The sequence below is a fragment of the Gymnodraco acuticeps genome, unplaced genomic scaffold (genome assembly GCF_902827175.1).
Source record: "Gymnodraco acuticeps unplaced genomic scaffold, fGymAcu1.1, whole genome shotgun sequence".
In the NCBI taxonomy this organism is placed as follows: domain Eukaryota; kingdom Metazoa; phylum Chordata; class Actinopteri; order Perciformes; family Bathydraconidae; genus Gymnodraco; species Gymnodraco acuticeps.
The window spans coordinates 27,688-45,730 of NW_022990838.1; the positions used below are offsets into that span (position 1 = coordinate 27,688).

An 18,043-nucleotide genomic window follows, 5' to 3' on the forward strand; every position below is an offset into this window, starting at 1 on the left:
GACAGTTACAACTTTAGTTGTATGCTAGGCTACTAGACGAGTTGTTTAGAGAATAAGCTAACATTAGCGTGTCAGCTAACTATCATAAAGCTAAACTAGCTAAAAAGCTGTACAGTTGTTGCTAAACTGACAAAGCAACCGAATATAAACTGGCTTAAATTGTCAAGTCTTTCCAACTGAGTTATCCCATCACCTGTTAACTTGTGAAGAACCAAGTGGGGGACCAATATAAACCAGGACATCAGTTGTATTGTATTATACTTTATATATACACAGTATATGGTATTATAGAGTAAAAAACGACCTGCGTCTCCTCGTGTACCTCAGGTAATACCCCCATCTCAGGTTGACTGGATGAGCTATTTGTCTCCAGCCACCACAATGAGGAGACAGGAGAACCAGCAGCCCAGGCAAACAGCAGGTTAGTTAAATAGATACTTTACAAATTCATCTCCATTTAATATAGTCCTGTGATATAACGTAAACACAAAGAGTGGTGTAAAGTAACTAAGTACATTTACTCAATGTGTTGTACTTAAGTAATCGTTTGACATATTTGTATTTTACTTGAAATGTTCTATTTAATGCTACTTTATTCTTCTACTACAATACATTTCAGAGGCAAATGTTGTACTTTTTCCTCCACTACAATTTTAACACTCACAGTTACTTTTTACATAAAAAACACAGGATATGCTGATATAGTATAATGCAGTACTGTACTACTAATCTACACAGTATTTCATGTATCTTCCTTTGTTCCACATTGACAAACTAAAATACTGAAGGCTCTTACATGTATAAAAACAGCATTATATAATACACTTAATAATATAATAATGTGAAAATATCACTACTTTTTTAAGTACTTTACTTTTTATACTTGAAGTAAACTTAGCTGATAATACTTCTGTACTTTATTTTATTATTTTAATTTTTTATTTAATTTTAAGTAACTTAAGTAACATTTTGAAATCAGGACTTGTTCATATAATTGAGTACTTTAAGACCATATTATTTGTACTTTTACTCAAGTAAAGGATCTGAGTATTTCTTCCAACACTGAATCAAAATAACTCAATACAAAATATTGAGTCTAGATGATAAGTACACTTATTGTTATATTATAGTAACATTATAAATATTAACATTGCAGTCAGTCTGATATGCTGATATGTTTCCTCTGCTGTGTCCATCAGGCTGCATATCTGTGCCGCTGTTCAACCAGAAGAAGAGAAGCAGAGTTCCTCTGACCTCTGCTCCCTCTGAGAATGAATTCTTCTCCCACAGTGAATACAATGCAAGCAGCAGCTCAGCTGCACCTCACAGCTCTTCAGGTGAAGCATTCAGCTCTTTAAGCTTGCACTGTATTTCACTCACCAGGTGGCAGTATATCCAAAGAAAAATACATTACAAAAAGTAATTATTGCCTTTGTGTGTTGTTTAATGCCTGACTGCTCAAAATCCCCATCTACTGCTGAATCACACCATTAAGTCCATTTTATGTTAAATATAGGACAATATTGTAAAACATCTCCCCATTAATTAAGATTCAGAGCTGCAGGTGGCAGAGGATGCTATAAGATTTCCCTCTGAGAATGTATTTTTTCCCTCAGGTACATTTGGATGTTACCAGGCCTCAGGTCCGGCCTCTAGTGCTGCACAAAGCCCCCAGTGGAAAAGGCAGGACGTCCCACAATCTGCTCCACCCCCGCAGTACGTCAGCAACAGACCTGCTCCGGGCCCTTCTCCTCCAATCAGAGCCTTTAAACCCATAGCTCATCCATACAAAGTTGGAGGCACAAGGTACCTTTTTTTAAATTTGGTGACCGTTAGTGTAATCAGTTAACCATTCAGACACATGAGATACAGTTTTGCATGGGACATAAATATGGTCACCACCACTACTGACACAGGCAATACATAAGCTGTCACTATGAGCCGCAATATGACTGTAAATTGATTTGCTCACAACCAATAATAATGTACCTGGCTAGCATGGAAAATGTTTAAAACCACAGATGAATTAACTAACATGTTGCCATTTCAAACGTTGATTGTGACTGTTGTTTGGTGTCTGCTTGTTTTATTTATGTCTTCACATTTCCAGCTCTCAGATGGGACAGCCCAGCAACCCAGGGAGACCGCGGGAGTTCAGCCCTGGTGTTAACTCCACACAGAGCAAATTTAAAGATCCCCACTTTATCGAGAGTGCACCAATGAAGCCAACACCCCATTCTGGGTTCTCTCCGATGGCTCAGCAGTCATCCTACAGACAGCTCACTCTCAACAATCAGTATCCCAAGCAGCCCAGACCTCTGGCTGCTCCTGTGCCCCCCCCCATCAGGCCCTCTGCTCCCCTTGCAGCGCAGCCACAAAACAAATCCTGGAACTTTACCAACAGCTTCGGCCCGCAGAGACTTCCCTTTGAGGGAAACAGCAGCACAATTAAATCTCAGGCTGCACGACAAACTCACATCCAGGTAGAACAAATATCTGCAAAGTGTATAACTGATCATTTTAAATAACTTCAAATGTGCCAGTTATGTTCCATAATATTGTCCTGATCACTGCAGCATTTGATTTTATGCTCAGCAGGACAAATTTGCACAGAAGCCGGCCTTCGAGACCTCACTGAGGATCCTGACTTCAGTCATTAATGGCATGAGACACTGGAGCCAGTTTAAAGACAAAGTCCCGTACTTATTTGAGATATTTGGTCAGTTGAATCAGAATTGGCAGTTGTATCTGATGTGACTATTAAGTATCTCTAAACATACTGACAGGCTGTGCTCTCCTCCCTCAGCTACTCTCGACTCTGCGGTCACACTGGGTCGCCACGGAGCCAAGAACTTCCTCATGAGAGACGGGAAGGCGGTGGTGCAGTGTGTCTTCTACGAAACTGTGAGTTCCTTTTAGCAGAGAATTCATTCATTTGAGTTTTTCAGAAGACTAAGTCCCTTTGCACTGAGTCCACTCAGCATTAGACACTATAGTATGACTTTTTTGGAAAAGATGACTTGGTGTTTATATTGATGATTATGCTGCATTTTGTTATTCTGTTTATATATTGTACATTTACAGGGCTCGACATTATAAATGGCCCGCTGGCCCGGAAGCACTATTTAGACACCCCGGGCCAGCATAACGTACTTTCCACTTGCCCGCTCGGGCCACTAAAAATAGAAAATAAAAAGGTATTGGCTATAGGGAAATGTCCCAGCAGTTTAGGATAATGAAGGTTCTAATCTAATCTATTACATATTTCTAACTCCTGATGACAGGAAGGCAGAAAGCGCATTATACAAATAATAATACTCATAATAATAGCAGAATCTTTTTAACAATGACCACAATATCATTATTTTAATAAACCAAATATGAACAATTGAGGAAAATTAGGAAGAACTGATGATTTTAATTAGGGATGCACCGAATATTCGGCCACCGAAAATTATCGGCCGAAAATGGTTAAAAAGGCCCTTTCGGCTTTTAGCACCGAAAAAATATCACCGAATGTCAGAACAGGCTTACGTTGGTAACCTAACGTGTTGTTGTGATGACGTAATAAAGACGCGGCGACCATGCTCGCGGCTGGCTCACAGCCAACATGTCTGCCGCTTGGAGATACTTCACAATATCAGAGAAAGAGGCGCGGATTGCAATTTGCAAAACGTGTTCAGCTGACATTTCTCGAGGGGGTGTAACCGCAAAGACTTTCAGCACTTCGGGATTACTCCACCACTTGAAATCTAAACACCCGGACAAATATGCGGAGTATGATGAAATCACCAGCGCACACCGCTTTCACCGCTTTCCTGACCTGGCCAAGGTGGCACGCAAGTATTTGAGTGCTCCATGCACAAGCACTGACAGCGAGAGACTGTTCAGCGCTGCCTCTCATGTGCTTGATGAGAAGAGGAACAGACTTATGGCTGATAAAGCAGAGAAGCTACTGTTCATTAAAAAGAACCTCCCACTTTTCCTTAATAAGTAGACAAGGCTGGCTTATCATAAGCTTATCTAGTTCTACATGTCTACTCTATACCCACTTTCCTGAACAATTTTCATTGTGAGTTATAATTCACCATCTCAGGTTATCATTAGGGGGAAATGACAGCAGCACAGTGTTCAATATATTGTACTTTCGGTATCTAAATGATACAATGTTGTTTACATTGCTCATGAGGACAGACCACCTTATTTGCAGATTCTTGAAATTGTCATTTAATTTGTAATTGATTGTGGATTTTGTATCCAGTTTTCACTTTATGTATCTTTATACAATGTTTACTACTTTGTTTATGAGGCCTTATTTACAGATTCTTGAAATTCAATTGTAATTTCATTTGTAAATACTATAGTTACATTCATGTGGATTTATCCAGTTAGCACATTTGTATGCATGCACTTATAGGTGCATGTGTTGTTGTTGAAGGCCTGGCTGTTACAGTCTTTATTTACACTATTTTGTTGTAGGCCTACTGGCCTAGATGTTTATGCAGTTTTAAAGCCCCTTGGCTTTGTTCTGAATGCACTTTGTTGTAGTTATCCTACAGAGAAAAATAAATGTACTGTATGCATTCAAAAGTGCTGAATAAATGTTTTATGGACCCATAATAGTGATTATTATTTTGCCATAATCATGTCTATTTCCATAATCAGGTAGCTGAACAACATTGGTAAAAAATGTATACATTATATATATATATATATTTCTATTAATCATTTTCGGCATTCGGTTTTCGGCCAACTGTTTCCTATTTTCGGTATCGGTTTCGGCCAAGAATTTCCCATTCGGTGCACCCCTAATTCCAATGTTGTAGTACAAGTAGTACTGTAGTTTGTGCATAAATTATTATTTCAACAAATGTGTTCATTTTCTTCATTATTAGTCGATTTTTTTGGACGAATGCTCCGGGCCAGTGGTTACAATGGTGGGGCCAGTGATAATACAATTCCACCGGCCCTTAATGTCTACCCCTGATTTAACCTATTAGTATGTATGAAAACTATCATCCTTATCTTCAAGAGCACAAATATAATTAAGTTTAAAAGGATGTACAGAAACACCTTTTTGGTAAACTATGAGAATGAAGAAAGGTGATTGAAGGTGAGAAATGATTGTAAATGTATGTATAAATGTAAATATGTAAGTAGGAATATCTTGCAGAAATGATTTAAAGGATAATCATTGATCAGCAGTAAGTCACGGTACGTCCACACGGCAGCGTGCGTTGAAGCTTGCCGGTGGGCGTGTCTGGCGCGCGACATACAACCAATCACATTAATCTCCTGCCCCGGACACACAAGCACGCGGTTTGATTGGCTAGAGCTTGTACTGGCATATGATTCGATTGGCTGACGCTTCCGTCGAAGCTTGAAAAGTTGAACTTTCTCAACTTTCAAAGCGAGCAACGGAGGCAAAGCGACGCGACGGAACCACAATGCAGTTCGGCAAAGCGTGATGTCACCCCATTCAAAGTGAATGGGAAGCATCTCAGTTGAAGCAACGCACGCTGCCGTGTGGACGGGCCGTTACGGAGCGTCCACACAGCAGCGTGCGTTGACGCTTGGAGGTGGGCGTATCTGAAGCTTGGGGATTTTTTGCGAGCAACACGACCAACAACCAATCACATGAATCTCCCGCCCCCGACATACAAAGCAATAGCAATGTTAAAACGAAGTAAACTGGATATAAAATCCCCAAACAGGCGAAAACCTACCAGTTTCACCCACTGTCTCTGCCTCCTCCCTCCATGCCTCGCTCCTCCGGTTGGTATCCCGGTAGATGAACAGAGACTGATCATACAACACCGGGTGATTCACTACCGCTACAATGAATTTTCCCTCAATTTGTTTGAATATGAGGAAATGACCTGCGCAGTCTCTCCCAGCATACACGCGGTTTGATTGGCTAGCGATTGTACTGGCAGATTTGAATAAACGGGATTTCATTGGCTGACGCCTCCGTCGAGGCGTTAAAAGTTGAACATTGCTCAACTTTTGACGCCAGCTACGCCAGCAACGCTCCACGTCGCTTCCCAAAATGCAGTTCGGCTAAAAGTGACGTCACCCCATTCAAAGTGAATGGGCAGAAGCGTTGGAAAGCTTCAACGCACGCCGCTGTGTGGACGGGCCGTTAGAGGTGGGAATTAATAAGCATTTGCTTCCTCCTGCTCCCTTTCGGACACATATGATTTATTATTATTATTAATATGAACATTTTTATTGAATATATAAATATTATGACTATTTTTTGTTGAACATATAAATATTATTATGAATATTGATAAATACTGTATTCTAACAATACGGTATTCTGTTTTTTTCTATTTAAATATTTTCTTTTTTATCTGTTCGAAATAAAGATTTAAATGAAAAAATGAAAATGAAATCCTTGGTTAGATTTAGAGGCTTTCACATCTATTTAAATAGAACGATCTGGAGGATTTACTGAATCATTTGGATTCTGATTCTGGAACTATGTTGCTCTTCTTCCTTTTCACTTGACATTGTTCCCCAATGGTCCAGTGTTATTTTTATCGGATAAATCTTGCATCAATGTATTGTTGACCATTTGGTTGATTCGTGATGGTCGATTTCTGTTTAGCTCCCCCTAGTTTTACCTGTGAAGTGAGGTGTCAAGTTTAATAGGTTAGGATTTCTGGGGTGAAATCAGAGTTCCCGTTAGCCGGTAATTACCGGACTACGACCGGTAAAATATGCTAAAGACCGGCAAATCTAAATCTCTCCGGTCAAAGTGTCCGTTCAAAATAATTTCCGTTTAGCGCAATACCACATCAGTTGCGCAACTTGCACCATTTATGTGACAGGCAAGAATAGTCAATTCTAATGTCTAACACTTAATGTGGAGAAAGAGATGTCCTGTATGGGTTGATTGTGCGTTGATCTGTTGGTAATGCCTCGGGGTTCCGGTGGGCATGTAAACAAATGCATAATGCTGCGCTATACTTTGTGGCCTCACCCGGTTGCATAGCGACGCTTATTGTTTAGGTGTCTTATAATAAGCAGGTAGTCATATCATTAGCTAGAACTAGCTGGATCTGATCGATATGGACATAAACGCGAGTGAAGTCTAATCTGACGGGAGAGAGAGATCAGCTGCTGCTGACGAGTCGACACGCAGCTCTGCATGATCACATGCAGCGGTGAGCGGAACAAAACACACACTTCAGGTTAGAATATCACACGTAGCTATTTTAATGACCTCTCAAACTACCTAAACCAGTTATAGATATGTTTAGTTTTACTGTCGGGTCTCTCATTACTGGATCCGCAAGCTGCATGATACTGACGGGCTGTCAGGAGAGGGAGAGTGCTCCGTTTATTATTCCCGCGTTATTGTAAGTTACTGTTCACTTTTGAATAGTTAATCTACTATAATTAGTTTGTTTAATATCGAATCATATGAATTTGTTTTAAAGCACAATAAATAACAAAGAAGACCTTTGACCGGCACTTTTCTCATTTTATCCGGAAGATTTAAACTTTAACGGACATGTTGACCGGAGAAAAAATATTCTAACAGGAACTCTGGGTGAAATGTCCTCATAAATCATATTTTTGTTGCTAAATGGAACCCTTTTTTTATGCATCAACCCCTACATATTGCCGTTCTTCTTCTTCCCCTAAAAAGGTTTCCAGGGCCACATAACATCATCAGCCACAGACCTCTGGCTTTTTGGGAATACTAACAAAGAAACTCTGGAATTGAACTTGACTTAATGAATTTTTGCACCTCTGTTCCAACAGGAGCAGGAACTGCCCCGTCTGATCCGAGGTCAGGTGCATCGCTGTGTGGGGAACTATGACCGCAGCAGGGACGTCCTGATGTGTGTGTCCGTCCGCCCCGGCCTGCCCTCAGAGCTCAGGAACGCTCAGGAGGCCGTGAAGGCCTGCGACGCTGAGATGAGAGGGCTGGTCAAATTACTCAGTGAGGTCTGAGAAACATTACTGTGGCATCTAAACCAGTATGACACTGTTCAGGAAAATGATACTAGTGTTTGATGAGTCGTTATATAGTAATAGATTTCTCTAGTTAGAGGTAGTAGTTTAAAAAGAATGTTTTAGGTTTGATCAAAGTTTGTTTTAGCTGTGAAGGGCGCTTTTGTGCTGTTATACTGTTATTAGTTGAATTCCTTTGCAAAGGTTTGGCTTTGATGTTCTTATATTTATTTAACCCAAAATGAAATTAAAGCTTCTCTTTTTGTAAGTTCTGAAATATTTTTTTTATTAAAAAGAAAAGTCACAGAACAGCAAACATCGTCTGGAGGTTAATGCAGTTAAAGCAAACACGAAGAGGTAATATCTCAAAATATATCTTTGAAATACGGGGCAGTTAGGAATAATGTGATATCAAGTACAGTTAGTTTATTTACAGTTACCACAATGGAGAAAAACAATAACACTACTCTACCAAAACAGTTTCACCAGTGCTGAGACTTTACACACAATGGATCAGCAGAGAGGGGTCCTTCAGCACAGTATGAGGTCAACACAATACCAACATCTCTGACCTTCTGGCAAATATGGCAACATAATCACAGTCACTGTCTTCATGTCAGGGCGAGGACATTATGGGAAATATTCAAATATGAACTCATTAGCATAATCCAAACCATAATTCAACACTAATACACACTAACACCATCTAGAAAAAGCCGTCTAGCTTGATGAACTTGGCAGTGTACAGGGAGAGGAAGTGGAGAAGGAGACATTTTGTCCTTGGAATATGACAGGAAGTGTGCCAGCGCTTGAAAGGAGAAGTGGATTGGCAACAAAAAAATACATTAGCTTACTTGAGGAGCTAATTACTATAAGCTATGTTTTACACATGTGAATAATGTGTCAGCTCAGCACAGATAACCAAAAGTTCAATTCTTACAGCGCCCCTCCTCTGCCACTCAATGATGAAATCATGTAAGAGAGGATGCCAGGAATTAGTCTGTAGCTGTGTGTCACAACCTTTATTATAGCAATTCAAGTGACTTTCCTCTTATAGATAATTGGGGGAAATGTCTCAAAATTAAAGACAAGTACACTGCTTTCCTTTTTTTCTCTGCCGTTATACCGCCAAGGACATCATCTTTTTTTTTGATCCTCCAGAACATTTTCTCCAGTTAATGAGATCATACTGCATCAAGTAAAGACTTAACCTCTGAGAGGGAAACATATCATTGGAAAAGAAACACACCACACAACAGGATCCACAGTCTTTCAGCAGAAAAAGATGATAACCTGATCATTGTATTAAACACTTGTCTTGGTTATGTTAAAAGGCACAAGTTGGTCAGATCACATTTAAAATCTAGATCAATTGTTCTACCATTAACAAAGCCTGTCTTATCATGCATTTATTTTGACAAAAATCCTACATCTCCCTGCCTTTTGCAATCATTTTCTTCCTGAATTAGAGTGTTTAGTATTGTGTGTTGTAGACAGACAAACAACTGTTTCTTAACAAGCGAGTTACACTACACAAAAACATTTCTGGGGGAAAAGGAAAGAAAGCAGTATTCCAACATAACATTTTTAGAGATATCCATTTGTCCTTTCGGCAGGTCCGATGCTGTGTCAAAAGTCTTTGAATACGTCTTTTCACTCCGGCTGGTTCACTCCCCGGTTTCAATAGGGGAGTGAACAGTTGGAGGAGCCTGACCTGAAGATTTCAGGCACAAATAGTCTGCAGCGCCAACATCCTTCACAGCGTCAGATTTCTCTTTTCTTCCATCAGTTGTCTTAAATCCAGACAATATTTACAGTCCAAACGCTTGAGCACAATACATCGTCACTGGATGCAACTCCATTCATTTTATTAGTCCAAAATTCTTTAAAACCTCTTATTGACACATTCGAGTCACACTGCCACAACATCTCATGCGTCCACTCTCTTTAAGCGGCCAGCCTCCAGTCTGTTTTGGAATGTTACACATGTTGACATCACAAAGGAAACCAAGGGAAAAAAACACAATTTTAGCAAGTCCTGTCATGTTTGTAGTCTTTTTCTCAAATCCTGTGAGGTCCTGATGAAAGTGATAACCCACACAGTAATATTGTAATGTAAAACATTCCATGTAAATGTCACAGAGCAGATGCAGTAAGACAGTGTTCGAACAGCATCGCCTCCAACAACGGGACGCAGGTGTCTCCCCGTGACATTAGAGAGAGGGAATTCAAACCAGACAATGCACTATAACAGCGTGGGCAGCGGGGTGGGGGACAGGTGCTCCTTCGGTGCGTATTTGGCAAAAAAGGGCAAGAAGACGGTGAGCATGACTCCCACGATGGCCAGCATGTAGCCCCAGCCGATCCCACACTCCCCGGCGTAGTAGATGTCAGAGTCCCCGCAGAAGGACCTCACCAGAGAGGAGTTCAGGCCGAACGGGTACACCAGCAGACCGGCCCCCATGATGAACACTGAGGGGAGAGGAAAGGAGGGTTAGATGGAGAACAAAACAAAAACACTTAGGCCACAGCATTAACGATGGCACAGTAAATCAAGCCTGTTACAAACAATCTGGGAACGTGTTTGGTAGTTATTTATATTTTGAGCAACAGTTCATAAACTTGTCCAACCACCTCAGAAGAATATATTAAAATAATACTTTAGAAATGCAGATACTGTTACGTGCTTTTATCTGCTACCACCTTGATTATTGTTGTTTATAATTTCCTGTTTATTATTTGTAACTTTTAATGTTGGCCTTCATGTGGTTTATTATACACATGTTTTATTCTAACTTTGAAGCACTTTGTACTTTGTGTTCATAAGTGCTTTATAATTATCCAGTTTAAAAAAAAAAAAAAAAAGTTGTATTATTTTGATATTCCTATATGCACTGGATAATTAATTTAGCACAAAAGGTTCAAGATGCAAGGCTTTATTGTCATGTGCACAGTGGCTACAGTGTAGATATGGCAATGGAATTCTTCAGGTCAGGCTCCTCCAACAGTGCAACATGAATAGGACATAAAACAAATAAAACAAACAAATACAAATAAAATAGTGCAAGAGAATGTTTTGAGATGTGCAATGTACAAAATGAAATATAAATAGTGCAAGAAGAGTCCATCTACAAGTAAATGGAATGTGATATATAGATAAATAATTAGCAAGAAGCAAACCGATGAATGTTTTTGGATGTTCTTTACAGAGTTCAGTTGGTTTTAGACCTGGTACTGCGAACCACAAAGATTGAAAGATACAATTATAAAGTCTGATCTTGCATAGATAAAGTCTTATGGTTTAATTCAGAGTGAATATATTTAAGGTATGTTAAAGGGTTTATTCTCCTTAATAAAACACACGTCTTGTTGTATCCACTGTGCTGCTGTGGCAGCTGAGAGCCACATGGGGGCAGTAGAGCTTCAGCAGAGACAGCCCACAGTGCCTGACAGACAGTTAAGAGTGTCATTTAGATACTTCGTCAGTGCTGAAGTGCCTCCATTTGCACTAATGATTTGTTCCCTTGTGTTGCACATATAATAAATCATGACCTAGATAGTTTTAGAAGTCCTGCAGTGGCCGAGCTTTTAATGTATTGAACAACAAAAGCGCTGATGACCTTTAACTGCCAGAAACTTCAAATGCAAAATGATTAATGTCTACATAAATCCATTTGCACTCCTCATTTAAAAAGAAAAAAAGAAGCTCCTGGTGCACTTCTGCTGCGATCAGCTTTATCTTCCTCTCTGCTCGGAGCCGCTCACTTTTACAAATTGAGTCTCAGGGCCCCGTGCTGCCAAGCCGTTATTGACTGTACTACGGGCTATCATTGCTGCTCTTAGTCATCCCGAGTGCCGGCTGGATTTCCATCCCAATGCCAGGTGTCAGGGTTGTTTTAGCTGAGGAGAGCTGGGGTTACTGGGAAGGCTTGAACTCGTGAAAGTGAGTAGAAAACACAACAAACATATATTTTAGTTCTGCTATTGATTTAGAAGGATGTCGGTTTTTCCAACTTTCAAGGGGGCTCATGTGAGGAGGTATCTGTTTGAGGATCACATCGATGGTTTGTGTGGGCAGTGAGGAGGAGAGGAAGCTTTCCCTCATGCTCTAGTTGCACACTGGGGGCTTTGGGATTGAATGTTGGGGGGGAAAGGATGATAGGGAAGTGTTGTCTCGCCCGGTGCCTCTCTGCGGACTTAATTGAGTCTCCTAACCCCGCTGCCATGTTATATCTGCAGGGGCCCTGCCTAATGACACTTTAATGACCTTCTTTATCAAGCTATCATTGGCTTTTATGGAAACAAACACAAAGCAAGCGCGCAGAACCCCAAGTCCTCTTACCTGCTAGTCTAAAATGATAAGACAATCTTGGACACAAAATGGATAATTGATTGAACAATGCATCATACTGGGGTCCAGGCAGCAGGGTCCAACAGGTGTCAGGCAAGCAGGGCGGCTGTCTGCATCAGATAAGATGCAGCTCTTGATCTCTGTGAGCTTTTAATGAGGAAGAGAACTGCCGAAAAAGCTGCAAGAGGCTAATTCCAAACGGATCAATTGCATCCTTCAGATCTGAAACCAAGCCGAATCATTTACACGTTTTAAAGGCGATTTTACACATCAAAGTGTGTTTACATGTCTTGCAGTACTGTTGGATAAAGCCGCCTCTGGCTCCAGAGGGAGCCGTGTGGAGTCTGATAGATCGCCTTCAGTCATCGCACACATGCTTACACAAACACAGAATCTCCCACTGCACTGATCACAGTCAAAGTTTGGGCAAGAAACAAGAATTGGTAGAATAAAAAAGCCTCCCTTTAAAGTAGTGTAATGTCATTTAAATGCCAGAACACAGGATGCATAATGCAGAACAATGAAGTCTACATTTTGTGACAAACCTTTAATTAAAGGCTAGAGAAAACCTAAACTGCACACTGCAGGGTGGATCAACTTCATTTCAACAGAGTCTTACATGGCCCAGTAATCTAATCCTATGAGGATGGGCATGTAATGAAACAGGCTGACATGACACTTCATGCAGCGAGACTAAAGCCTCAAAGTGATTATTACTCGGCAGCGAGGAGACTGTTTTACATGTGGGCTGCAACAAGTGAATGCCTCTGTGCTGTTGGCAACATTGACTACGTTAAGAAAGGGAACATTTTCTTTTGTTAAATGGTACTGTAATGTTATAATATTAATCACAAAAAAACTAGATTAAGCTTTAAAAAACAACAGCAGTCAAAAGGTTTTGTTTTCCCCTCCTTTCCTGTAGTGGGTTATTTAGGTTTCTGTGCATGTAAATGGTGTTCAAAGGTTAAAATCCCAAAGTTCCCTCCAGGGGGAGTTTCTCTCCCACGTCCTCATGAAATACAAGATCGACCTCCCCCAGTACTTCGAATAGTCCCTTACAGCGGTCTTAAAGAGCGGTCCACAGCAGCCACCAGGCAGTAATAAGTTACAAGTGCTTCCATCCATTACGCTCTACTTGACCAAACGAGCGGACAGTTTATCCAACATCCCATCATCGGTCTGCATTTGTAAGAACACGAACCAGGAAGCGAAGTCCGGTCCTTTCTCAGAAAAGAGATGACTGAAAGTGAGGAGGTGTGAGGAAAGAGTGTCAGCCTGGATCACATGAGGGCTGCTGAGTAACCACGGCGATCATAATGGCTCAGAGATTATGAGACAGTGACTAAAGGAGAGACCTCAAGTTAAACTGGGCAGTGAGTGCACTAATGTGTCCCAGTTTCCGTGAAACGTTTCAACGCAGCGACAAAGAAGGGGGGTAGGATTTAAATTTGATTATGAGTTCAACCTAAACCATATAAAACTTTGTACAATATACCCTCGTTCAAATTAAGCTTGACTTTTCTTTCAATTTATTTATGATCTGTAAACAGTACCAGCTACTTCTATCGTTTGAAAAGGTCACTAGAAAAATATATACACACAGTATAGACTCACTGGACACTTTATTAGGTGTTCAATTGCTCGTTAACGCAAATATCTAATCAGCCAATCACATGGCAGCAACTGAATGCATTTAAGGTGTAGACATGTTCAAGACGACCTGATGAAGTTCAAACAGAGAATCAGAATGGAGAACAAAGTTGATTTGAGTGACTTTGAACGTGGCATGGTTGTTGGTGTGAGACGGGCTGCTCTGATACCTCATTCACACCAACGGTGTTTCAGGGCCGGTTCGGAGCTGGAGCTTGAAAAGCACCGGGTTTTCCTGTTCACACAGCAGCGGAGCAGCCTCTTAGCTCCGGAATCCGGTTTGTTTCAAGCACCAAAATGTTTTCCGGCTAGAGCAAAAACACCGCATACGTCACGCTTACGTCGAGGCGGGGGCAAGGGCGGGATCAACTCCTGAACAACAACAAAAAGCCTGCGTATTATCCAGTTTATACACAACGATGGAGAAACTTAACAAGCAGCAGTGGTCCACTGAAGAGACCAGCTGGGAATCTGGTCTTCCGAAGAGGTACAGAGGAAGCTGGAGCACAATCGGCCATTGTTGTTGTTGTCGGTGTCAGCTGTGAGGGGTTTTCGCGCGGTTTGGCTTTATGAAGCAGGCACCAAACGGTTACATCATGATGCAAACGATGACGCAATGACGCAGCACCGGTCAGACTCTGGGCGGTGTGAAAAGAGCCGGAGCTAAACCGAAGAACCGGTTCTGAACCTCAAAAGCTCTAGCACGGAGCTTGAACCGGAGTTGCGTTGGTGTGAATGAGGTATGAGTTATTCAGAAACTGCTGATCTACTGGGATTTTCACGCACAACCATCGCTAGGGTTTACAGAGAATGCTCTGAAAAAGATTCCAGTGAGTGTATATACTTTGTTTATTTACAATGGTGTACTTATCTGTTATTTATTTTTCACCTATTGTGTTATTAATAACGTGTCCCTACTTTGTTATTTTGAATATGCAAGTCTCTTACTTTATCTGCACTATTCTTCTGCTGTTGTAATCAGGTTCATTTCAAATATAGAAATTCAGATTCTGACCAATAGTTGTTACGACAAGTTCTCATTCATAACACTCCGTTCGATGTCTCACTATGGGATGCGCCTCATCGCGGAGCAAACAGAAGCATCAATCTCATTACGCCAATCCTGATTGGCTGGTGATCTTGACGTCAGCGTCAGGGAATCACCCCCTATAAGTAGCTTGCTCCACGACGCATGCATCATTCAAACACCTCTTCTCGCTTCAGAGCACATCTCTATAGTAGCCAGACAAGCTTAACGGTCCACAGACTGAACCCAAATATAACCATTTCGGTCGACGGGCGCTCGCCGGCTACTCCTTCTGCTTCGCAAGAAGACGGTAATACTAACGCCAGTTAGTATTAAAATCGACCTCGCCGTTCTTTCCCCGGAAAGTAAGGTACGGTTTTGATTTTTCTCAAGCTAGCTACGCACCCGTTGCTAGCTAGCTTCCCCTTACTACCGACACCACGGTAGCGAGGACGCTTTTTTTTTTCTCTCTCACGGAGGAGAAAAGGATTAGAAGTATATTAACACACCAGTCAATATTCTTTGAGAACAAAGGACCCACACCGTCCCCTTTTTCTCCGGATTAAGGACGGGTTGGTAACACTTTTTCTCTCAACGACGTACCTGTTACGAGCGGGTCCTCTCCACGCCACGAGGCGAACAAGATGGACGCCTCTCCCCCTCACACCAGAGGAGTCAGGGACTCGAAGGCTCGGTCATGCGGCTGCGGGTTGAAGATAGCAGGCACAGACTCACACCAGGTCTGCCCGTCCTGCCTCGGGCTGAAACACGCCCAGGAGGCTATCGACAACCCCGGCTCGTGCGGGCATTGCGCCCTTTTCACCCGAAAGAGCCTCCACCGACGGCTAGCACACCAAGCTAGCTTGTTGGAACAGGACTCCCTCATGTCCACTGATTCGCCGTTTGGCAATCAAGACACGGGGGCGTCTGCTGCAGAGACTGAACCCCTCACTATGTCGGTCTGGGGCTCACTAACAGCGGCAGCTGCGGAACCGGGATCCCACGCCGTGTCAGGCCGGGACCCGGTGGCGGCAAGAGACGCGGGAACGGAGCCCCACGCCTCACCAGGCGGGAGCTCCCGGCGAGACCTCACCATGGTCTCACCCGTGGGGAATGTCCTGGAATTAGACTACATGGGGACAAAGAGGACACCTCTGAGTCCCTCCTGTCTGATTCGGATGAGCAAAACGGCAAAGCCGGGAGCGATGGCTGCTCTCCCGGGCGATAGCACACCAGCTTCGCCCTGTCTGAGCAGGGACCTGCAGGCTGCGTGTCAGCGCACTGCGTCCAGGCTAGACATCCCGTGGCCCGAAAGGGCCAAGGAGACCGCCAGGTCCCGTTACGAGGGGAAACATTCTCCCCAAGCAACGAGGACAAGGAGGCAACTCCTCCCGGTCTTCCCGGAGATGTTGGATGAGGTGTCGGTCTCGTGGAGGGACCGACCCTTTACCAACAAGGCCCCAATCCAGGGTGCCTCCTCTCTAGACTGCGACGGTATGGAGAGGCTCGGCCTGCTCCGCATACCGCCGATGGAACTGCTGGTGGCAACCCACCTCCTACCGAGGATGGGCCCGTCACCAAGCAGGAACCCAACGCTGCCAGCGAAGGTGGACTGTTTCCAGTCAACCATGACGGAACGGTCCTATCCTACAGAGCCGCAGCGTTGTCCGCCAGGGCTCTGAACGTTTCCTCACTGCTAACCGCATACCAAGCGGAGCTCTGTGAGGATATGTCGAGTAATCCTGGACCGGCCGTTCTGGACGAGTTGGCCGCGGTCACAGACATTTGTCTCCGTGTCCAACGCTGCGCCGTCCAGGCCACGGGCAAAACAATGGGGATCATGGTGGTGCAGGAAAGAGCTATGGCTCAACCTCACCAATCTCCCAGACCGGGAAAAGGAGGATGTGCTTGACATGCCCATCGTTCCCGAGGGGATTTTCGGCTCCGCTCTTGCCTCCATGCAAAGCAGATGCGAGTCGAAAAAGAAGGAGGACGAGGCCCTCCACCTCTGCCTCCCTCGAAGGGCCCAGCCGCTGCGAAGGCAGCGGCAGCCCTTCGTCCAAGCTGCGAACCCTGCTCGGTTAAAAATACCGAAAGCGCAGAGGTCGCAGTCCGCCCCGAGTCCCCAGCCTAGGCAGGGGACGAGGGCGAGCTGGCCTAGAAAATCTCCGGTTCCGGCTGCAGCCCAGGCGCAGCCAACCCAGAATTTCGGCCAGCAGTCGAGGAAGAAGAAGCGAGCGGCGCGACAGCCCCTCCTTCTCCCCTCTGTGACAGAGCTGGAAGTCTACGGTTCCCCAGCTCTAAATGTGTTCCCGCCGCCTCGAGAGATGCCTCAACACCATCCTCAAGTCCGCATAAACACATGTCACACACTTATTGATTTTTCTGTCACAAATCATTTTCCGCTGACGCATCCAGGCTTCGAGCCAAGGGCGCAGCTCGGAAAAATGAAAAGAAAAACAATAAACAGTCCGTCAACTGTTCCCCTTCTGAGAGCAGCTACGGCCTCTCTCAAAGGGCGGACAATTGACGGGTCTGTGAAGGCACCACCGTCACGCGCATGCGCAGTGCCGGCTGGGGCTGTAAAGGCACCACCGTCACGCGCATGCGCAGTGCCGACTGGGGTCGTGAAGACACCACCGTCACGCGCATGCGCAGTGCCGGCTGGAGCTGTAAAGGCACCACCGTCACGCGCATGCGCAGTGCCGGCTGGGGTTGTGAAGGCACCATCGCCACGCGCATGCGCAGTGCCGGCTGGAGCCGTAAGGGCCACTGGCCGCACCCGACTTTTCTAGTACGGGGCGCACCTACGGGTGCCGTCCCTTCACGGAAGGTGGCCACCACGGACGCATGTCTGACAGGCTGATAGGGTATTTACGAAGGTCGCCTGGTGAGGGGTCTCTGGAGCAGAGACCTCCAGCGGGCGCATGTAAATCACCCGGAGCTTTTAGCGGTGTTCCCCACCCTAAAACGCTCTCTGCCTTCTCTCAGAGGACACCATGTCCTCGTGAGGACAGACAACACGACCACAGTATCGTGTATGAACC

The 18,043-nt window shown here is 43.8% G+C and overlaps 2 protein-coding genes across 2 annotated transcripts in view; one reads left to right on the top strand and one right to left on the bottom strand.

Moving 5' to 3' along the window:
* Positions 1 to 381: 381 nt before the first annotated feature.
* On the top strand, positions 382 to 7,968 carry LOC117557294 (spermatogenesis-associated protein 22). Its single transcript, XM_034233083.1, has 7 exons — positions 382 to 421; positions 1,200 to 1,337; positions 1,617 to 1,806; positions 2,111 to 2,483; positions 2,596 to 2,719; positions 2,807 to 2,904; positions 7,777 to 7,968. Exons 1-7 carry the CDS (start codon positions 382 to 384, stop codon positions 7,966 to 7,968), a joined length of 1,155 nt encoding a protein of 384 aa, XP_034088974.1.
* Positions 7,969 to 8,233: 265 nt separating this feature from the next.
* Positions 8,234 to 18,043, bottom strand: part of LOC117557242 (transmembrane protein 211) — a 122,281-nt gene continuing 112,471 nt past the window's right edge. The window contains exon 3 of the mRNA XM_034232967.1: positions 8,234 to 10,440. Within this exon, the coding sequence (XP_034088858.1) occupies positions 10,214 to 10,440 (227 nt within the window). The 3' untranslated portion in view covers positions 8,234 to 10,213. The remainder of the gene's footprint in view (positions 10,441 to 18,043) is intronic.

What these genes read in the sequence shown, in the direction of transcription:
- LOC117557294 (XM_034233083.1), top strand. Translation starts at nt 382, where the DNA reads ATGAGGAGACAGGAGAACCAGCAGCCCAGGCAAACAGCAG. An exon ending in TGCACCTCACAGCTCTTCAG is followed by an intron (nt 1,338 to 1,616) that starts GTGAAGCATTCA and finishes TTTTTCCCTCAG; the next exon opens with GTACATTTGGATGTTACCAG. An exon ending in TACAAAGTTGGAGGCACAAG is followed by an intron (nt 1,807 to 2,110) that starts GTACCTTTTTTT and finishes TCACATTTCCAG; the next exon opens with CTCTCAGATGGGACAGCCCA.